This window comes from Bufo bufo, chromosome 8, assembly GCF_905171765.1.
Source record: "Bufo bufo chromosome 8, aBufBuf1.1, whole genome shotgun sequence".
NCBI lineage: Eukaryota > Metazoa > Chordata > Amphibia > Anura > Bufonidae > Bufo > Bufo bufo.
Window position 1 is genome coordinate 182423404 of NC_053396.1, and position 24335 is coordinate 182447738.

Consider the following 24335-nt stretch of genomic DNA (forward strand, 5'->3'; position numbering starts at 1 on the left):
TTCGGAAAGTAGACACCCTAAGGTATTCGCTGATGGGCATAGTGAGTTCATAGAACTTTTTATTTTTTGTCACAAGTTAGCGGAAAATGATGATTTTTTTTTTTTTTCTTACAAAGTCTCATATTCCACTAACTTGTGACAAAAAATAAAAAATTCTAGGAACTCGCCATGCCCCTCACGGAATACCTTGGGGTGTCTTCTTTCCAAAATGGGGTCACTTGTGGGGTAGTTATACTGCCCTGGCATTCTAGGGGCCCAAATGTGTGGTAAGGAGTTTGAAATCAAATTCTGTAAAAAATGGCCAGTGAAATCCGAAAGGTGCTCTTTGGAATGTGGGCCCCTTTGCCCACCTAGGCTGCAAAAAAGTGCCACACATGTGGTATCGCCGTACTCAGGAGAAGTTGGGGAATGTGTTTTGGGGTGTCATTTTACATATACCCATGCTGGGTGAGATAAATATCTTGGTCAAATGCCAACTTTGTATAAAAAAATGGGAAAAGTTGTCTTTTGACAAGATATTTCTCTCACCCAGCATGGGTATATGTAAAAAGACACCCCAAAACACATTCCCCAACTTCTCCTGAGTACGGAGATACCAGATGTGTGACACTTTTTTGCAGCCTAGATGCGCAAAGGGGCCCACATTCATTTTATGAGGGCATTTTTAGACATTTGGATCCCAGACTTCTTCTCACGCTTTAGGGCCCCTAGAATGCCAGGGCAGTATAAATACCCCACATGTGACCCCATTTTGGAAAGAAGACACCCCAAGGTATTCAATGAGGGCCATGGCGAGTTCATAGAAATTTTTTTTTTTTGGCACAAGTTAGCGGAAATTGATTTTATTTATTTTTTTCTCACAAAGTCTCCCTTTCCGCTAACTTGGGACAAAAATTTCAATCTTTCATGGACTCAATATGCCCCTCACGGAATACCTGGGGGTGTCTTCTTTCCGAAATGGGGTCACATGTGGGGTATTTATACTGCCCTGGCATTCTAGGGGCCCTAAAGCGTGAGAAGAAGTCTGGAATATAAATGTCTAAAAATTTTTACGCATTTGGATTCCGTGAGGGGTATGGTGAGTTCATGTGAGATTTAATTTTTTGACACAAGTTAGTGGAATATGAGACTTTGTAAGAAAAAAAAAATAATTTCCGCTAACTTGGGCCAAAAAAATGTCTGAATGGAGCCTTACAGAGGGGTGATCAATGACAGGGGGGTGATCAATGACAGGGGGGTGACCAGGGAGTCTATATGGGGTGATCACCCCCCTGTCATTGATCACCCCCCTATAAGGCTCCATTCAGATGTCCGTATGTGTTTTGCGGATCCGATCCATGTATCCGTGGATCCGTAAAAATCATACGGACATCTGAATGCAGCCTGACAGGGGGGGTGATCAATGACAGGGGGGTAATCAATGACAGGGGGGTGATCAGGGAGTCTATATGGGGTGATCACCACAGTCATTGATCACGCCCCTGTAAGGCTCCATTCAGACGTCCGTATGCGTTTTGCGGATCCGATCCATCTATCAGTGGATCCGTAAAAATCATGCGGACATCTGAATGGAGCTTTACAGGGGCGTGATCAATGACAGGGGGGTAATCAATGACAGGGGGGTGATCAGGGAGTCTATATGGGGTGATCACCACAGTCATTGATCACGCCCCTGTAAGGCTCCATTCAGACGTCCGTATGCGTTTTGCGGATCCGATCCATCTATCAGTGGATCCGTAAAAATCATGCGGACATCTGAATGGAGCTTGACAGGGGGGTGATCAGGGAGTCTATATGGGGTGATCAGGGGTGATCAAGGGTGATCAAGGGTGAATAAGGGGTTAATAAGTGACAGGGGGGGGGGTGTAGTGTAGTGGTGCTTGGTGCAACATATTACTGAGCTGCCTGTGTCCTCTGGTGGTCGATCCAAACAAAGGGGACCACCAGAGGACCAGGTAGAAGGTATATTAGACGCTGTTATCAAAACAGCGTCTAATATACCTGTTAGGGGTTAAAAAAATCACATCTCCAGCCTGCCAGCGAACGATCGCCGCTGGCAGGCTGGAGATCCACTCGCTTACCTTCCGATTCTGTGAACACGCGCGCCTGTCTGCGCGCGTTCACAGGAAATCTCGCGTCTCGCGAGATGACGCGTAGATGCGTGACTGTGCGCAGCGCTGCCACCTCCGGAACGCGAATCTGCGTTAGGCGGTCCGGAGATGGTTAAAGGGGTTGTCTTACTTCAGCAAATGGCATTTATCATGTAGATAAAGTTAATACGAGGCACTTACTAATGTATTGTGATTGTCCATATTGCCTCCTTTACCGGCTTGATTCATTTTTCCATCACATTATACACTGCTCGCTTCCATGGTTACGACCACCCTGCAATCCAGCAGCGGTGGCCGTGCTTGCACATTACAGAAAAAAGTACCGGCCTCTCTGGTGACTGGGATTGTGGGAGTACTTTTTCCTATAGTGTGCAAGCACGACCACCGATGCTGGATTGCAGGGTGGTCGTAACCATGGAAACGAGCAGTGTACAATGTGATGGAAAAATTAATCAAGCCGGTAAAGGAAGCAATATGGACAATCACAATACATTAGTAAGTGACTTGTATTATATTTCTCTATATAATAAATGATATTTGCTGAAGTGACACAATCCCTTTACATTGCCACAAATCTATCCCCCGACGATGGGACTAATCCTCAAGTTTTCCACCCAAAGTGGGGGACATGCCACTTATTTCCTTGATGGGGGAAAAAAAAATGTCGTAAATGCTTGGACATTTCTCTATTCAAGGGAACAAGGTTGCGGAAACCCCACTCATGGGCAATGAGTTGCGTATTCCACAAAAATTTTGGCACGGAATAAGCGCCCAAAGAAACATGAGAATTTCCCACGTGTGAACATAGACTAAAGGGGAACTCTCCTCCACAGAACGTGCGCTATAACTATCGGGACCTATGCAGTGATTGACGTGGACAGAAAAGTAAAGCAGCCGTGACCTGCCAAAAAAGGGGTAACAGATCCGTTATTTTCAGGTCAGGGTCACAAATGACTGATTAGGTGCGGGTTTTCCTTCGAAGATTTACGTGCGGCAGATCCCCAGCTTTGTACAATACCAGCACAGTGAATGAGAATTTCTGAATTCTCATCCACATGCTGCATAAAAAAAAAAAAAACACAGCAAAAAAGCTGCGGTATTGCGGATTTGTTCAACGGATTTCACCCTTTCCAATGGAGAGCGTGCAATCTGCTGGCTTTTCCACAGCAAAAACGTGTGGTTTTCTTTGTGCGTTTTTTTTTTCCTGTGGAAAACGCAGCATAAACCACAGAGGACTTTTCCGATGGATTTTCAGTCACTTGCCACAGACAGAAACACTGATCTCTCGGAATCCATTCCACACGTGCACGGAGCCGTATTACGCCCTTACTGCGCCGCCAGCTTTTTTTTTTCCAATGAAGCTCTATCTCTATGGTAAATGGATGCCACTGTATGGCATCAGTCTAAGTTATCTGTTTAACGTATATGTTGTTTGTATACGTTAAACGGATGGGAAAAAAAGTGACGTGAACCCAGCCTTAGGCCTCTTGCCCACGACCGTATGCCCTCCGAGATATACGGTCCGTGAGTGGGCCATAGGTCCCGGAGCGGCATTGATCGTGCGCACGGGAGCGCACAGCATCATAGATTACAATGATGCTGTGCACGTTGGGCCGCCCGCGGGTCTATGGTCCCGCACTCATATGATCATATTGTGATATGATCATTGTAATCTATGATGCTGTGTACTCCCATGAGCGCGATCAATGCCGCTCCAGGACATATGGCCTTCTCACAGACCATATATCTCGGAGGGCATACGGTCGTGGGCAAGAGGCCTTAGGCGTATACATTGACCTAGATTTACTAATGTGTCCACACCTACAATCTAAGGGCTCATTCAGACGGCCGTAGCGTTTTGCAGATCGGCAAAACATGCATACCGGCCGTGTGCGTTCCGCATTTTGCGGACCGCACATGGCCGGCCCTATGATAGAAATTACTATTCTTGTCTGCGAAGAACATGAAATACTAATTGGACAATTGCATCTTGGGAAACATATGCAGATCTCACCCAAGATACTTAGCACATACCTATCACGAGCACCAGCCTCTGGAACTGGGTGCTGAAGGGGCCCACCAAGCCCCCAAAACGTAGAAACCGCCATCTTGTGCAACGTTACTTAGTGAGGATCGATAAACTGGATCAACCGAGTGCTGTTTGTGCCCACTTAGCACCTACGATCTATCCGGAAGCAAACGGGACACCTGCACCCTGTGAAAACATATGCAAACATCATATAAGACCCAGGACTAGTTGGTGGCATACATAGGACGCTATTTACAGGGCACTCTGCTGGCACTACTCTGTTCAGGAGGAACTGATCTGACACTACATACAGGGGCACTCCGAGGGCGCTATTATGGGGATATCCAGATATTACTGTCATCAGGGGCATTCTGTCAATAAATAAGCACTTTTTTGGGGGGCACTGAATAGTGGCATTATTTATAGGTACTACATGACGGTATTATTTATGTATACAGTATATAGGGCATTACTCTCGTGCACTGTGTGTGTAGATAACCATACCCGGAAATCTGCCAGCCATGACTGAATCCTGCCCAGGCCCGTGACTCGCCCTCTAAATTCCCATGACCTCCATGATGCACAACACCCCATATGTCCTAATGAGGAGCCCGGTGGATGAAACCCATGCGCAGTAGGATCTTTGGGCTCTAAACTACTTTGGCTCTGCTCATGAGGCTTGGTGGGCACAGTTATTGTTCATGGGCTGTACACCACGGAGACCGGCACCTATCTGAAGAACATGGCTCCATCTTGCCGCCGCCGCCGCCGTCAGTGGAGAGGTGGCTGCGCATGCATGGCGCTCTCCATTCACTTCTATGCATGAGCACGACTAAGCTGAACTCCCATAGGAGTGAATGGAGAGAGCCATACATGCCAGGCGTCCTCTCCGCTGATGGGATCCAGAGCTGGAACCTGCACCTATTGGACACCTCTTTAATATTATGTGTTAATTGGGGACAGAACTCAATGTCCCCTGTATAGTAATAGAGTAAAATAATACAATTGTATCTGCGTGCAGCCACCACTAGGGGGCTTACTTACAGCTTTCATTAAACTCAATAAAAAATCTGTCTTCACTAAGCTCCTTAGCTCCCCCTATTGGATGATGCAGCAGACTGAATTTTATCATTTTACTTTATGGCTGGGTGAGAAGCAGAGGATTTGGAGCTCTGTATCAGAAATCATTGGGTTCTTAACCCTATAAAAATATATTGGACTGCAGTGGAATCTGGAAACCAAATATATGTAAGATTTTTGGCATGACTACATCCATCCAAGGTCTATGTCCACAGAAAGCAGCCATTCTTCTACGTCTCACTTATTGATGAGCATGCGATCAGTGATACACAGAACATACATGGATCAGCCTTGAAGGGGTATGCCCCATCTCATCAATGTCAGATAGGTGCAGGTCCCACCTTTGGGACCTGCTTCTATCTCCAGAACGAGGCCCCAAGATGTGAAGGAGATCACACTGCACAAGCACCCTCTATTCACTATTCAAGTGCTGGCTCAGCGGTGCATGCGCGGTGCCCTCCTCATTCACCACAATGGGACTTATGGAAAAAGCCGAACTTGCTTGCTCAACTATTTTTGGAACTTCCATAGCAGTGAGCGTAGAGCACGATGCACATGCGCAGTGTGCTCTCCTTTACTTCAGGGGCCCCGTTCTCAAGGCAGGAGAGGGTTCCAGAGGTGGGACCCACACCTATATGACTTAGATGGCATATCCCAGTCCATACCATCAATGTCCCAGATGGGACAATCCCTTTAACATTAAAACCACAGAAGGTGACATGAATAACATGGATTATCTGGTGGCACCAACCAGGGGGTGAGATATACCAGGTGAACATTCAGTTCTTGTGTTGAAAACATCAATAAATGGACAAGGATAAGGATCTGAAGAAATGAGATTGCGAGGACTAAGAAGGCCAAATTGTGCGGACTAGACGACTGGGTAGGAGTACCTACCATAATTGGCCCAAGGAAGGAAAACTGGCAAAAGGGTTATGGACGCCCAAGGTTCAGGAGTTAGGACACGCAGACTGGCCAACAATGGACATGTGAAGATCAGAACCGGACCACAGAGCAATGGGACAGGTGGTCTGGTCTGAAGAATCATGTTTTCGTTATCATGTGGACGGCCGGGTGCGTCGCTTACCTGGGAAAGAGATGGCACCAGGATGAGTATGGGAAGAATGTAAGGTGGAGACAGTGTGATGCTCTGGGCAATGTTCTGCTGAGAAACCTGATGTGACACGTATCACCTACCCAAACAATATGCAGACAAGTCCCCCCCTTCTTTCATGGCAGGAGTTCCCCCTAATGGCAGTGGCCTCTTTCAGCAAGATAATGCCCCTAGTTGTTGAGGAATGGTTTGAGGTACACCACCAGGAGATCAAGGTGATGACTTGGCCTCCAAATTCTCAGATCTGAATCTCATTCAGTATCTGTAGGATGTGCTGGAAAAACAAGTCCGATCCACGGAGGTTGCACCTCGCTACTTACAGGATTTAAAGGGGTTGTTGAGAAAAGAGGCCAAAATAAGAAAAGATCGTCTACGTACCGGTTCCATCTCCGCTCTAGCACCTTTGGGCTTTGTTTACATGGCTGAAGAGGTGACATGCTCATCCACCCACCGTGACCGCTGCGGTCAATCACTGGCCTCAGAAGGCAGAGAACCGCTAAGGCCTGTGATCTGCCATTAACATCTTGGTGGCAGGAGCCACGGGACGCCCTCAGAGATCTCTACATGGGGGTGCGGACCGGAGCTTTACTATGGGTAAGACCACAGATAATGGAGAGAAAACAAAAATGTCTCTACATGCAGAAGACTTGATGTCGCCATATTGTACAGGACGTTTATTTCCGATGAGATCATCCTATCACACATCCCATCAGACTTTTTATGGGACCTCATGTGTCCATACTAGCTTCCCTACAGGGCAGAAGGAAGCTATGGCCATGATGGACCTGATGAAGGACATGGCCGCCGGCCCTTTAGAACCTGCTGTCTCCACATTCCTCCCGCTAATAACCCGTCAAGCGAGGTTACAGGAACATGGCCGTTCTCGTGTCCTCCACATGCTTTCATCTTTGTATTACAGTCCTAATGACCCCAAACCACCATCCCAGTGACCCCAGTAACAGGCCCGTCATATACAGACTCTGGGGAAGATTGATTAAACTAGTCTAAAGTAGAACTGGCTTAGTTGCCCATAGCAACCAATCAGATTCCTCCTTTCATTTTCCAAGGGAGCTGTGAAAAATGACAGGTGGAATCTGATTGGTTGCTATGGGCAACTAAACCAGTTCTACTTTACACCAGTTTGATAAATCTCCCCCTCTGTTCTCGTGATTGGTGGGTGTCCCAGCGGTTGGACTCCCACCGATCTAATAGTTATCCCCTATCCTGTAGGCGGGGATAACGTCAAGCAACTGGAATGCCCCTTTAAGGCCACCTGCACACACGATGCGGACTCGCATGCAGAAAATCTACATGAAAACCACATCAAAAACATGATAATAAAATATAAATCCGTAGTATATACACAATAGCGGCTCACCCTCTGATGAGTCTGGATAAGGTGCTCAATCTACATGACTTCACCCCGTCACAATAGTAGATGGGCCCAACTTCATCTGTCGTCACCCAGAGACCTCAATATCCTCAAGTCGTTTATTAGATGTTCAATATTGTAGACATGCACTCTGAGTTTGGAATTACTTATATCAAATACATACATGTTTATTGAAAAAAAATATATAAAATAGTATACATAAAACCCCCCAAAAAATAAAAAAGCAAAAAACTGAAAAACGCCAAATAAAAGAGGAAGGTTGAGGCCATATTAGACAATGAGGCACAGTGTCTGTCAGTTATATAGCCACCCCAAAAGTATGTGAAAATAGCCGGACTATCACAGCATGGCAAATCGGTATACTACATGTGTGACAGACAAACCTGTCAGATCTATGTGTACAATACAGCTCTAAGGCCTCATGCACACGACCGTTGTTGTGTTCCGTTCCGCAAAATGGGGTTCCGTTGTTCCGTTTCCGTTTTTGTTTCCGTGTGTCTTCCTTGATTTTTGGAGGATCACCAGACATAAAGGAAGGTAAAAAAAAAGTCTAAGTCAAGTTTGCCTTGCAAATGATAGGAAAAAAACGGACGCGGATGCGGGTGACAATTTTGTGTGCCTCCGCGGGTTTTTTTCACGGTCCCATTGACTTGAATGGATCCGCGAACCGTTTTCCGTGAAAAAAATAGGACAGGTTATATTTTTTTGACGGACTGGAACCATGGACGCGGATGACAAACGGTGCATTAGCCGAGTTTTCAACGGACCCATTGAAAGTCAATGGGTCCGCAGAAAATCACGAAAAACGGACACGGAATAAAACATTGGTCGTGTGCATGAGGCCTAACCACGATAGAAAAAATGTATATATATACACAGTATATCTCAATATATTAGGATCGGCTGAGGCAATATATATAGTTATATCCAATATTGATTAGTGTGCATCATTGGTCATTTTCAATCCATGGAGAATGGATCAACCTAAATGTAAGGCTACTTTCACACTGGCGTTTTGGCTTTCCGTTTGCGAGATCCGTTCAGGGCTCTCACAAGCGGTCCAAAACGGATCCGTTTTGCCCTAATGCATTCTGAATGGATAAGGATCCGCTCAGAATGCATCAGTTTGGCTCCGTTCCGCTCTGGAGGCGGACACCAAAACGCTGCTTGTAGTGTTTTGGTGTCCGCCTGACGATGCGGAGGCAAACGGATCCGTCCTGACACACAATGTAATTCAACGGGGACGGATCCGTTTTCACTGACACAATCTGGCGCAATAGAAAACGGATCAGTCCCCCATTGACTTTCAATGGCGTTTAAGACGGATCCGTTTTGCCCTAATGCGTTCTGAATGGATAAGGATCCGCTCAGAATGCATCAGTTTGGCTCCGTTCCGCTCTGGAGGTGAACACCAAAACGCTGCTTGTAGTGTTTTGGTGTCCGCCTGACGATGCGGAGGCAAACGGATCCGTCCTGACACACAATGTAATTCAACGGGGACGGATCCGTTTTCACTGACACAATCTGGCGCAATAGAAAACGGATCAGTCCCCCATTGACTTTCAATGGCGTTTAAGACGGATCCGTTTGGCAATGTTAAAGATAAAACAAACGGATCCGTTCTGAACGGATGCATGCGGTTGTATTATCGGTGAGGATCCGTCTGTGCAGATCCATGACGGATCCGCAGCAAACACGAGTGTGAAAGTAGCCCACCATAGAAAGTGCAGTACACAGAGATCGTATTTTACAAACGCGTTTCTCTCCCGCTCCTTCCTCAGTGGCCATATGAATCGCTGCCCACTTATATACCCATCATTTCAGTTCCATATAAAACCCAAAACAGACTCTCATTTACATCATCTTTATATATAGTTTTCTTTATACGTGTAACTTAAAGGGGTTGTCCGGGTTCAGAGCTGAACCCGGACGTCCCTCCATTTTCCCCCCCGGCAGCCCCCCTGACTTGAGCATCGGAGCAGTTCATGCTCCGTTGCTCTCCTTTGCCCTACGCTAAATCGCGCAGGGCAAAGGCTAGTTTTGGAGATCCGGTGACGTATCGGGGCTCTCCATGGGGCTGCCAGGAAGCCCGGTGACGTCACCGATACCGATGGGCGGGATTTAGCGCTGCCCTAGCCAGTAAAACGGTGACGTCACTGAACACACAGAAATGTCCGCCCGGCAGTGTGTTATTGAAAACAAAAGAGACCTTGCCCTGCGCGATCTAGCGCAGGGAAAGGGAGCGCGCTCCGCTGCTAGCCTCAGGGGGGCTGCCTGGGTGGAAATAAGGGTAAGTCCGGGTCCAGCTCTGAACCCGGACAACCCCTTTAATGCACATCTTATTAACTTCAAAGTTCCACATCCTCCCATGATGCGATCTGCTCCTCATGTGTTGTCTTCTTTTTTATTCGAATTTAGAAAAAACGCATTGCGGTTTTGATGCGTTTTCTGTGCGTTTCTACATCAACTGCTGCATTTTTTTTTATAGGATTACCTCCCATTGCATCTTAATATATGGATATAAACATTTTTGCCTTTTCAATAGTCATAACATGTACATAAAAAATATTGACAAAATAAAAAAAGCGAAAGAAAAATGAAAAATATAAAAAAGTATTAACGATTCGGGATATTTCTATCTAGGTCCTTTATCCACCCGTTTCATTTTATCTATATCATTCAATGCTATATCATTTTTACTAAATTCTTATCTCATATTTGTCTTTCTTTTTTACTTTATATTTCTGTGGTTTTTTTTAAAGATTTTTTTCTACCGTTTTTTTCTTAGTCACATAGTCATCAGACATTCAGAGCTCTTCATATCCAGACGTGTGGGGTGGGGGCCTCCCGCCAAGGGGAGGTCGGAGTGCTGGTAAAACAGCCCGACTCTGATTTCCCGTCAGCGGAGGGCACCCACCCCTATTTTACGGGAAACCGAAAAGCTCCAATTCTGCATTCAACCCACCAGGTAAAAGTGTACCCAAGTCAAATCTCCTTCTTGATTCCTGCCGTGACATCCTGACGATATGATGCCCCCCCTGACGATATGATGCCCCCCCTCCAATGCTTTCCGACTCTCTCAAAAGCAATAAATGTTAAACCTTTCGGATCTTGGTTATGAAATTGTCTAAAGGGGGTGATTTTCAGAGCCGCTCCTTATGTTTGCTGTGGGTTCAGCGTCCTTTTTGCCCCCCTACATCATGTTTCTTGCAGGGGCAGTCAGTGATGTAAATCACATCAGTTCTGCTACATTCCTTTACGTCGTGAGAAAAAGACTTCTGTGCGCGGCTCCGGTGACTTTCAGTGTCTTTTGTGGGAAAACACTAATTTTACAGTTGTTACATTTCCCACATTTGTAAAAAAAAAAAAAAAACTTTCAGATTAGGCCTCATGCACACGACCGTTGTTTGGGTCCAAAACGGCGGCTCGGATGCGGACCCATTCACTTCAATGAGGCTGCAAAAGATGTGGACAAGTTCCGTTCCGCAAATTGCGGAAGGCAACATGGGCGGCTTCCGTTTTTTGCGGATCGCAAAACACACAACGGTCGTGTGCATGAGGCCTTAAACAGATTGTACAGAATATTCTCCATTTTTATTTTCTTTAATGGACGGAGCGATTTTTAGGCCTAGATTTGGCGCCTTCGTATAAGTTATCTTGGGGGTGTTATTTATCCACAGACCAATGACCTTATCCTTCAAAATCTAATGGCGCTGTGGTGTTATACTGCGTGTGCTGAAAGGCAGGAGGGTCCTTATAGCGCCATCCTTTACTTCCTCTTCTATCAGAACGTCTGGCTGTCCGCGTTCCTCACCTTAGAGAGGGACACATCGAGAGCCTCAGATGGGTAAAGAATTATCATTTATAATATAATACAACACAGCTCTGCTATACTCTGGATACACATTACACACACAGCCCTGCTATACTCTGGATACACATTACACACACAGCCCTGCTATACTCTGGATACACATTACACACACAGCTCTGCTATACTCTGGATACACATTACACACACACAGCACTGCTATACTCTGGATACACATTACACACACACAGCTCTGCTATACTCTGGATACACATTAAACAAACAGCTTTGCTCTATTCTAGGTACACATTACACACACAGCTCTGCTATACTCTGGATACACATTACACACACAGCCCTGCTATACTCTGGATACACATTACACACACACACACACAGCACTGCTATACTCTGGATACACATTACACAGACACAGCTCTGCTATACTCTGAATACACATTACACACAGCCCTGCTATACTCTGGATACACATTACACACACAGCTCTGCTATACTCTAGATACACATTACACACACACACAGCACTGCTATACTCTGGATACACATTACACAGACACAGCTCTGCTATACTCTGGATACACATTAAACAAACAGCTTTGCTCTATTCTAGGTACACATTACACACACAGCTCTGCTATACTCTGGATACACATTACACACACAGCCCTGCTATACTCTGGATACACATTACACACACACACACACAGCACTGCTATACTCTGGATACACATTACACAGACACAGCTCTGCTATACTCTGGGTACACATTACACACACACAGCCCTGCTATACTCTGGGTACACATTATACACACACAGCTCTGCTATACTCTGGGTTCGCATTACACACACAGCTCTGCTATACTCTGGGTACGCATTACACACACAGCTCTGCTATACTCTGGGTACGCATTACACACACACAGCCCTGCTATACTCTGGGTACGCATTACACACACAGCTCTGCTATACTCTGGGTATGCATTACACACACAGCACTGCTATACTCTGGGTATGCATTACACACACAGCTCTGCTATACTCTGGGTATGCATTACACACACAGCTCTGCTATACTCTGGGTACACATTACACACACACACACACACACACAGCTCTGCTATACTCTGGGTACGCATTACACACACAGCCCTGCTATACTATGGGAACGCATTACACACACACAGCACGGCTATACTCTGGGTACACATTACACACACAGCTCTGCTATACTCTGGGTACGCATTACACACACAGCTCTGCTATACTCTGGGTACGCATTACACAGACAGCTCTGCTATACTCTGGGTACGCATTACACACACAGCTCTGCTATACTCTGGGTACGCATTACACACACAGCTCTGCTATACTCTGGGTAGCGATTACACAGACAGCTCTGCTATACTCTGGGTACGCATTACACACACAGCTCTGCTATACTCTGGGTACGCATTACACACACAGCTCTGCTATACTCTGGGTACGCATTACACACACAGCTCTGCTATACTCTGGGTACGCATTACACACACAGCTCTGCTATACTCTGGGTACGCATTACACACACAGCCCTGCTATACTATAGGAACGCATTACACACACACAGCCCGGCTATACTCTGGGTACACATTACACACACAGCTCTGCTTTACTCTGGGTACGCATTACACACACAGCTCTGCTATACTCTGGGTACGCATTACACACACAGCTCTGCTATACTCTGGGTACGCATTACACACACAGCTCTGCTATACTCTGGGTACGCATTACACACACAGCTCTGCTATACTCTGGGTACGCATTACACACACAGCTCTGCTATACTCTGGGTACGCATTACACACATAGCTCTGCTATATTCCGGTTACCCACTGTACATACCGGTAAGTCTCTTGGATACACATCTCACACACAACACTGCTATACTCTGGTTACATACTGTACATGACTCTCTTGGATACACATTACACACACAGGTCTGCTATACTCTGAGTCCACCTTACACATACAGCACTGCTATACTCTGGGTACACATTACACACACAGCACTGCTATACTCTGGGTACACATTACACACACAGCTCTGCTATACTCTGGGTACACATTACACACACACACTTCTGCTATACTCTGGGTACACATTACACACACAGGACTGCTATACTCTGGGTACACATTACACACACAGCTCTGCTATACTCTGGGTACGCATTACACACGCAGCACTACTATACTCTGGGTACGCATTACACACGCAGCACTACTATACTCTGGGTACGCATTACACACGCAGCACTACTATACTCTGGGTACGCATTACACACACACAGCCCTGCTATACTCTTGGTACGCATTACACACACAGCTATGCTATACTATGGGAAAGCATTACACACACAGCTCTGCTATACTCTGGGTTCGCATTACACACACAGCACTGCTATACTCTGGGTTCGCATTACACACACAGCTCTGCTATACTCTGGGTACGCATTACAAATACAGCTCTGCTATACTCTGGGTACGCATTACACACACAGCACTGCTATACTCTGGGTACGCATTGCACACACAGCTCTGCTATACTCTGGGTACGCATTACACACACAGCTCTGCTATACTCTGGGTACGCATTGCACACACAGCTCTGCTATACTCTGGGTTCGCATTACACACACAGCACTGCTATACTCTGGGTTCGCATTACACACACAGCTCTACTATACTCTGGGTTCGCATTACACACACAGCTCTACTATACTCTGGGTACGCATTACAAATACAGCTCTGCTATACTCTGGGTACGCATTACACACACAGCGCTACTATACTCTGGGTCCACATTGCACACACAGCTCTGCTATACTCTGGGTCCACATTACACACACAGCCCTACTATACTCTGGCTCCACATTACACACACAGCTCTGCTGCAACTGTTACCTACGCAGTAAAATCACTCCACACAAATGAACAGGACTACCACCGCCCTGTGCAGCCCAGATCCTGGCTCCGCCCACATGTCTGATCACGTGGTGATGACATCATCAAAGGTCCTTCAGCTCACCGAGAAAATATAGAGGAAGAAGAGAAGCAGGCCGGGCCCTGGGGCCGGAGGAGGAGGAGAGGGCCCTGGACTAGGAAAGATGTCGGAGACGTACGGTGAGAGTCTAATATACCGCACACAGGGTGACAGGGGATGTCTCATGCTGGAGAGTGTGAGGTGACAGGTGGAGATGTCTCATGATGGAGAGTAAGGTGAGGGGTGTCTCATGATGGAGATGTCTCATTATGGAGAGTATGAGGTGACAGGTGGGGATGTCTCATGATGGAAACTGGCGAAAGGTTGAGGATGTCTCATGGTAGAGACTGGTGAGAAGTTAGAGGATGTCTCATGATGGAGACTGGCGAGAGGGGGGATGTCTCATGGTGGAGACTGTAAGGTGACAGGTGGGGATGTCTCATGATGGAAACTGGCGAAAGGTTGAGGATGTCTGGCGAGAGAGGTGGGGATGTCTCATGGTGATGACTGGCGAGAGAGGGGGGATGTCTCATGGTGGAGACTGGCGAGAGAGGGAGGATGTCTCATGGTGGAGACTGGCGAGAGAGGGAGGATGTCTCATGATGGAGACTGGCGAGAGAGGTGGGGATGTCTCATGGTGGAGACTGGCGAGAGAGGTGGGGATGTCTCATGGTGGAGACTGGCTAGAGAGGTGGGGATGTCTCATGGTGGAGACTGGCTAGAGAGGTGGGGATGTCTCATGGTGGAGACTGGCTAGAGAGGTGGGGATGTCTCATGGTGGAGACTGGCGAGAGAGGGAGGATGTCTCATGGTGGAGACTGGCGAGAGAGGGAGGATGTCTCATGATGGAGACTGGCGAGAGAGGTGGGGATGTCTCATGGTGGAGACTGGCGAGAGAGGTGGGGATGTCTCATGGTGGAGACTGGCTAGAGAGGTGGGGATGTCTCATGGTGGAGACTGGCTAGAGAGGTGGGGATGTCTCATGGTGGAGACTGGCTAGAGAGGTGGGGATGTCTCATGGTGGAGACTGGCTAGAGAGGTGGGGATGTCTCATGGTGGAGACTGGCTAGAGAGGTGGGGATGTCTCATGGTGGAGACTGGCTAGAGAGGTGGGGATGTCTCATGGTGGAGACTGGCAAGAGAGGTGGGGATGTCTCATGATGGAGACTGGCGAGAGGCGATGTGGGGATGTCTCATGATGGAGACTGGCGAGAGGCGATGTGGGGATGTCTCATGATGGAGACTGGCGAGAGGTGGGGATGTCTCATGGTGGAGACTGGCAAGAGAGGTGGGGATGTCTCATGGTGGAGACTGGCGAGAGGCGATGTGGGGATGTCTCATGATGGAGACTGGCGAGAGGCGATGTGGGGATGTCTCATGATGGAGACTGGCGAGAGGCGATGTGGGGATGTCTCATGATGGAGACTGGCGAGAGGCGATGTGGGGATGTCTCATGATGGAGACTGGCGAGAGGCGATGTGGGGATGTCTCATGATGGAGACTGGCGAGAGGCGATGTGGGGATGTCTCATGATGGAGACTGGCGAGAGGCGATGTGGGGATGTCTCATGATGGAGACTGGCGAGAGGCGATGTGGGGATGTCTCATGATGGAGACTGGCGAGAGGTGGTGATGTCTCATGGTGGAGACTGGCTGGCGAGAGAGGTGGGGATGTCTCATGGTGGAGACTGGCTGGCGAGAGAGGTGGGGATGTCTCATGGTGGAGACTGGCGAGAGAGGTAGGGATGTCTCATGGTGGAGACTGGCGAGAGGCGAGGTGGGGATGTCTCATGGTGGAGACTGGCGAGAGGCGATGTGGGGATGTCTCATGGTGGAGACTGGCGAGAGGCGATGTGGGGATGTCTCATGGTGGAGACTGGCGAGAGGCGATGTGGGGATGTCTCATGGTGGAGACTGGCGAGAGGCGATGTGGGGATGTCTCATGATGGAGACTGGCGAGAGGCGATGTGGGGATGTCTCATGATGGAGACTGGCGAGAGGCGATGTGGGGATGTCTCATGATGGAGACTGGCGAGAGGCGATGTGGGGATGTCTCATGATGGAGACTGGCGAGAGGCGATGTGGGGATGTCTCATGATGGAGACTGGCGAGAGGCGATGTGGGGATGTCTCATGATGGAGACTGGCGAGAGGCGATGTGGGGATGTCTCATGATGGAGACTGGCGAGAGGCGATGTGGGGATGTCTCATGATGGAGACTGGCGAGAGGCGATGTGGGGATGTCTCATGATGGAGACTGGCGAGAGGCGATGTGGGGATGTCTCATGATGGAGACTGGCGAGAGGCGATGTGGGGATGTCTCATGATGGAGACTGGCGAGAGGCGATGTGGGGATGTCTCATGATGGAGACTGGCGAGAGGCGATGTGGGGATGTCTCATGATGGAGACTGGCGAGAGGCGATGTGGGGATGTCTCATGATGGAGACTGGCGAGAGGCGATGTGGGGATGTCTCATGATGGAGACTGGCGAGAGGCGATGTGGGGATGTCTCATGATGGAGACTGGCGAGAGGCGATGTGGGGATGTCTCATGATGGAGACTGGCGAGAGGCGAGGTGGGGATGTCTCATGATGGAGACTGGCGAGAGGTGGTGATGTGGGGATGTCTCATGGTGGAGAAGACAGATAGAAGGGCTGACACTCTCCGGAGCAGTCTCTTCTGAATTGTGGTCTCTGTGTCTGTCACTGGTTTCCTGCCTGACATCCTCAGCACAGCAGCCGCAGGAGTTGTCAGCTCCGCCCCCTTCCTGGGGTCAGATTTGCCGGTCTTGAAGACGTTCTGCTTTCTTCAGATTCACCCAGTCAACGTCTCCTTTCCTGATCTTGAGTTACAGCCTGTGTTACTGTCCAGAGCTGCATTTACAATTCTGCAGGCCTCAGAGCTGCAATCCCCCGATATCTGGAAAATACGGATGCGGTCCGTGTGCATCCCACAATTTTCTCGGGACCTTATGTAAAAAAAAATCCTATTCTTGACCACAAAACAGACTAGAATTGGACAGGTTCTGTAACTTGCAGCCGACAGATGACATTTTTTTTGCGGACCCTTAGAAATGAATGGGTCCGTGTGTGATGCGCAAGAAATGCAGTCGGTGTGTGCGAGGCCCACTTTATAAGCTCAGGGGGGTCTCACAGCCAGCTTGTTGATGGTTTCCAGCAGGAACAGAAGTTTACTTCCTGTCCGTTCTCTTGTTTCCACCTTGTCCTGAGGGTCCAGGAAGCAGAGACCCGCGGTGACCCAGGACGTACCGCCACAGGAGGCCTTTAGTTTATCCATGGTCATGTCTGTGATGACCGCAGGATAGGTGATCAGTATTGATCGGTGGGGGTCCGACTCCCTGCGCTCCCGCCGATTAGCTGTTTGAAGAGACCACAGTGTTTCAGTGAGCGCCGCAGACCTCTTCCTAGGCCTAGTCGCTGCTCAGCCCCATAGAAGTGACTGGGGCTGAGCTGCAGTACCCGACACAGCCACTATACAGTGTACGGCGCTGTGGAGAGGCTGCGTCCCTTTCAAACAGCGGATCGGCAGACGTGCAGAGCGCCCGATTCCCCACCAGTGTAATAAGAACGGCCCATCCTTTGGGTAGGTCATCAATATCAAAATCCTGGACAACCCCTTTAAGCGACTGATTTCATCACTGATGTTCATTTCTTATTTCAGATTTTCTCTTCAAGTTCCTTGTCATTGGCAGCGCAGGAACCGGGAAGTCCTGCCTCCTCCATCAGTTCATTGAGAGCAAATGTAAGTATGGCGCGTGACATGTGATCTACCGGATGGCGGAGGATAGAAGTAGTCCCCATCAGGCGGTATGTCTCATTACTTGGGGTCCAGCCACAGAGAATCCTCAGAATCCTGGTTCCCTGTTGGTGGGGGATCGGGACCCCCACTCTGATCGAGGTCCCATTTATTGTTTGTGACGGAAAATTCTCTTAAAGGGGTTCTGCAGTTTTTTTTTTAAAACTGATGATCTATCCTCTGGATAGATCATCCGCATCTGATCGGCGGGGGTCCGACACCCGGGACCCCTGCCGATCAGCTGTTTGAGAAGGCAGCGGCGATGGCAGTAGGGCTGCGGCCTTTTTCGCTGTTTACCGCAGGCCCAGTGACGTCACGACTAGTATCAATGGCCTGGGCAGGGCTAAGCTCTGTTCACTCTGTGCGCCCCGTTGCCGTATTGCGGACAGCATTTGCAGATCCGCAATACACGGGCACCGTTCCGTGTGCATTCTGCATCACAGATGCGGACCCATTCACTTCAATGGGTCCGCATATCCGGCGATGCAGAACAGAAGAACGGAACCCTACGGAAGCACTACGGAGTACTTCTGTTCCGCAAAAAGATAGAACATGTCCTATCTTTTTGCGGAACGGCCGGATCGCGGACCCATTAAAGTGAATGGGTCTGCGATCCGCTGCGGCTGCCCCACGGTGGGTGTTTTTGCATTGCGGCCCGCAGCACGTGTTCGTGTGCAAGAGGCCTAAGGCTACATTCACACGACCATATGTGTTTTGCGGTCCACAAAAAATACGGATTACGTCCTTTTTGCATCCGTATTGCGTCCGTTTCTTTTTGTAGATCCATTGTAACAATGCCTATCCTTGTCCGCAAAACAGACAAGAATAGGACACGTTCTATCTTTTTTGCGGGGCTACGGAACGGGCATACGGATGCGGACATCACGCGGTGTGCTGTCCGCATTTTTAGCGGACCCATTGAAATGAATGGGTCCTCATCCAATCCGCAAAAAAAAAAAACGAAACGGACATGGAAACAAGATACATTCGTGTGCATGTAGCCTTGGACTGGATTCACACAGAACGTTTTGCGGCCTTCTCACGGCTTTGCTTGTGACCGATGAACGCGATGTCACATGGCCTAGGAGCTGCGATACCAAGCACAGCCACTATGCAACGTTCGGCGCTGTTCTTGGTGAGCTGAGCGAAGGCTGCAGTGTCGGTGCCTTCTTGAACAGCTGATCGGCGGAGATCCCGGGTGTCGGACCCTCACCAATCACATACTAGGTCATCAGTTAAATAATCTTGAAATAACCCGTTTGCACCGTATCCTCTGCACTTTAGACCATCATTTATTTTTTTTTTTTTCAGAATGTCCCTTTAATGGGGTTATGCCATGATTGTGCAATTACAGAAGGATTCCGATCCAGGTGGTGGTTTGAAAAATGTAGACTATTTTTCCTGCCACCGCCCCTTTAACCTACATCTTGACAGCCACACATTTGTAGACAGCGGTGGAGGTGAAGGAACCTGTTTGTGCAGATGACCATGAAGCCTTCTGGGTTCTTCTTTGCCTTCTAGTTAAGCAGGACTCGAACCACACGATCGGAGTGGAGTTTGGATCCCGGATAGTGAACGTGGCGGGTAAATCGGTGAAGCTGCAGATCTGGGACACAGCTGGACAGGAGAGGTTTAGGTAAGTGTGCTCCTGATCTGTACAACGTCCCATTCATCTCCATGGAGAGTGGCGGAACAAGCCTGCAGTCCGTCTGGAAATGGGGACTGAGCGGACCCTTGGTCTCGGGACCTCAGACCCCCACCTATTGTGTTAAAGGGCATCTGTCCGTCAGCTTTGTACCTATGACGCTGGCTGACCTGTTACATGTGCACTTGGCAGCTGAAGACATCTGTGTTGGTCCCATGTCCATATGTGCCCGCATTGCTGAGAAAAATGTTTTAATATATGCAAATGAACCTCTTTGAGCAACGGGGGCGTTACCATTACACCTAGAGGCTCTGCTCTCTCTGCAACTGCTGCGCCCTTTCATTGACAGGACCAGGTATGATGACGTTTACACTGCCTGGCCCGGTCAATGAAAGTGCGGAGGGAGCAGCAGTTGCAGAGAGAGCAGAGCCTCTAGGTGTAACGGTAACGCCCCCGTTGCCCCTGGAGGTTTATTTGCATATATTAAAACATCATATTTCCACTTCACCACCATGACGGCCCAGAGAGATTGACCTCTGTAGGGGCAGGAACAGAGATAGGTTTAAAGGACCCCTCCCACCACCATTCACCAGTGTGTTCCTGCCCCTATAGTGGCCAGGACAGAGAAAAGTCCTCTCTGGCTTCAGGGAGGTGAAGTGGACCTCGTTTTTTATTTTATTTTCTAAGTTACCTGGGTGACCGCATCGGCGGTCCTTGTGGCCTCCCTTACGGGTCTATCATCCTGGAAAGCGTCCCCTGCTCTCCGGCGGACTAGTTCCAAAGCTGGCAGGGTGACGCCGGGGTCACGCTCCCTACGGAGGGAAGCCTGCCCTGAGCTGCCGCAGGTCGCCTACCTCCCTGTGGGGGAGCCGACCGAAAGGACGTTCTGCGCAGTCGCGCGCGTCTGACGTCACTTCCGGGTTGCTGGCGAAACCCGGAAGTAGACGGGGCCTCTACAAAAATGCTCCCAGCACTCTTCCCCGCTGCGCTCTCTGCATCGCTCGCCCACCCACCAGACATGTCGGACCAGGAGAGGGAGAAAGAGCCGCAGCAAAAGGAGCCGCAGCTGAAGGAGCAGACCGCTTCAGAGCGCCCCTGCGTGAGTAGCCCACCTGGGCAGCCGGCAGCTTCACAGATACCAGGGGGAGGGGGGGTGGTGTATGTAGGTGTGCACACCCTAGTGTTTTTACTGTTCCCTCCCCCTGGGGGTCTGCGGGTATACTGCATCTATATTATGCTCCTATACCTGAGGGGCATAATTTAATGGACTGCCTCTCTCACTTTAGGCCAAATTACCTTTAAAAAAGTCAAAGAAGACCGCCAGATGCATCCAGTGCTCCGTCCGGCTTCCTGATGACTATACAAAAAAACTTTGCAGGGATTGCATCGCTAAATTAGTGAGAGAGGAACAGCCCTCAATTATGCAGGAGTTCAGATCCATGATTCAGGAAGAGGTTAAATCTTCCCTGGCCTCCCTCCGTGAGGATATCGGGGGGTCTCGCCCACCTAAACGGCCCAGGATGGCGGATATTTCTGACTCCGAGGATTTAGAGGACGATGCCTCATCCTCTAAAAAAGAGGACGACGACCCCCTATCTGAGGGCGAGATCGTCGAGGACGCTAGGAAATATTTCTTTACCTCCAGTGAGATGAGTGACCTTTTAAAGGCTGTCAGGGATACCATGGGGGTGGAGGATATCCAGCGACCCCATACGGTTCAGGAGGAGATGTTTGGTGGATTGAAGATCAAACGCTCCAGGGTCTTCCCCATAAATGAAAACATTAAGGAGATGGTGATGGATGAATGGGCCCATCCTGAAAAGAAACTGGGAATTTCCAAAGAGTTCAGGAACCGCCTTGTGTTTGACCCGTCAGATTCTAAGATTTTTGACGAGGTTCCTAGAATTGACGTCCAGGTGGCCAAGGTCAATAAAAAAAACTCACTTCCATTTGAGGATTCCTGTCAGTTAAGGGACACTATGGAAAGGAAGGCTGACAGTTTATTAAAAAAGTCTTGGGAGGCTGCCATGTTTAGCGTCAAGACAAACATAGCTGCTACTTCAGTCGCCAGGTCTATGTACCTATGGCTGAATGAATTAGAAGGTCATCTAGTTAACAAGACATCTAGGGACCAGATACTCGATACTATTCCCCTACTAAAATCCGCCACGGGTTTTCTAGCGGACGCCTCTGCAGAGACTATTAGGTTCTCAGCCAAGGACGCCGCTTTGTCCAATGCTGCCCGACGGGCACTTTGGATGAAATCTTGGTCGGGTGACATCTCTTCCAAGATGAAGTTATGTTCTATAGCCTTCTCAGGGGAATATGTGTTTGGTCCTGTACTGGACAGGATCCTTGAGAAGGCTACAGATAAAAAGAAAGGTTTCCCTGAAGAGAAGACCGCTAAAAGGAAATCTTCCTTTCGTGGCCAATTTTCCCAAAATAGCTCCTTTCGTGGTAGGGGTAAATCCGGACGTTGGAGTTACCCAAAAGGGGGGAGGGGTAGAGGTTTCCTCCTTAATCCCCAAGACAAGGGAGGTGACAAACAGTGACGCCAGGATGGGGGGGAAGACTATCCCAGTTTTTTGCTCAGTGGCAACAGACTTCTCCCAGCCTCTGGGCTCAAAATCTTGTCAGAAACGGTTACAGGATAGAGTTATCTTCCCCCCCTCCAAATGTGTTTCTGGTTTCTCACCACCCATCTCCTTGTCAGCACAGCCAGATCTGGAGGGAGCTTCAGAACCTCCGGGACTTGGGAGTGGTAATTCCTGTTCCCGAACTTCAACGGGGGCAGGGATTCTACTCCAGCCTTTTCTTAGTAAAGAAACCGGGGGGTTCCTTCCGGATGATCATAAATCTCAAAAGGCTAAACAAATTTGTTACCTACAAAAAATTCAAGATGGAATCTCTAAATTCCACCATTCCTTTAATTCAAAAGGATGCGTCCCTCTGTACAATCGACCTAAAGGACGCATACTATCATGTTCCTATTCACTTCCCGTCTCAAAGGTTCCTGCGGTTTGCAATAAGAGATCACAGAGGGTCTGTTCACCACTTCCAGTTCGTGGCTCTCCCCTTCGGGCTGGCCTCAGCCCCAAGGATTTTCACGAAGCTGGTGGTAGAGATGGTCGCCTCCCTGAGGTCTCGGGGTGTGACGGTCGTTCCTTACCTAGACGACTTTCTACTAATTTCCAACTCAGTAGATCAGTCTATAGCAGACCGAGACATCTTCTGCTCCCTTCTGACATCTCTGGGGTGGGTGATAAACCTAAAAAAATCATCCCTAGTTCCAAAGACCAGGGTAAAATTCCTGGGGGTTCTGTTAGATTCAGAAAAACTAACAACCTTTCTTCCAGCAGAAAGAATTCAGAACCTGCAGTCAGCTATCAGGGCCTTCCGGGGACGTCGAGCCTTCTCGTGCAGAGAAGCGATGAGTCTCTTAGGTCAGATGACAGCCTGCATAGTAGCAGTCCCTTGGTGCCAGGCCCATTACAGAGCCCTTCAGTCCTGGCTTTTAAGGAAGTGGGACAAAAATCTATCCTCTTTGGACAGGAAAATCCTGATCCCAGGCCACATAAAATCCTCAGTACGGTGGTGGCTTCAAACAAAAAACTTAACGAAGGGCATGGTCTGGTTCAAATCCCCAGCAGTGCTTATTCATACCGACGCCAGCATAAAGGGGTGGGGCGCAAAAATTTCTTCCGATCTCTACCAGGGAGACTGGCCTCAAAGTATTGCAGCTCAGTCTTCAAACTACAGGGAGCTCAGGGCAGTTTGGGAGACAATACAGGTAGCCGCTCCAAAATTAAGAAATCAACATATAAAGGTCTATTCAGACAATGTAACGACCGTGTCCTACCTCAAACATCAGGGGGGCACACGGTCTCAGATAGGGTTGTTGCGGGTATCGAAATTTCGATACCCAATCGATACTTCTGTCCCGGTATCGATACGATACCGGGATTTCCATTTTTTCGATACTGGGCTGCGCTTCTGCGCAGTCTAGTATCTCTGAACATGAGAGCGCTGCTCTCAGCGCGCTCATGTTCTCTCAGCAGCACGGGGAGAAGGAAGCAGTCTCTCCCTCCCCCTGTGCTGCTGCCGCCGCTGCCACCAATGAGAAGAGAGGGGTGGAGGAGGGGCGGGCGCACTGCGCCATCAATGATAGTTCTTTTCCTACACAGAGCCGCGCCCAGCGATGTCCCAGCACTCACCATTAGTCCTGGGCGCCGCTCTGTTTGCCCGCTGTGCCCCATTACTGTCTCCTCTCCTGCTCCACATGCTGATTA

The 24335-nt window shown here is 48.8% G+C and overlaps 1 protein-coding gene across 1 annotated transcript in view; it reads left to right on the plus strand.

Moving 5' to 3' along the window:
* Nucleotides 1-14579: 14579 nt before the first annotated feature.
* Nucleotides 14580-24335, plus strand: part of RAB4B (RAB4B, member RAS oncogene family) — a 35396-nt gene continuing 25640 nt past the window's right edge. The window contains exons 1-3 of the mRNA XM_040442470.1: nucleotides 14580-14726; nucleotides 18267-18347; nucleotides 19923-20037. Coding sequence (XP_040298404.1) covers nucleotides 14711-14726; nucleotides 18267-18347; nucleotides 19923-20037 — 212 coding nt within the window. The 5' untranslated portion in view covers nucleotides 14580-14710. The remainder of the gene's footprint in view (nucleotides 14727-18266; nucleotides 18348-19922; nucleotides 20038-24335) is intronic.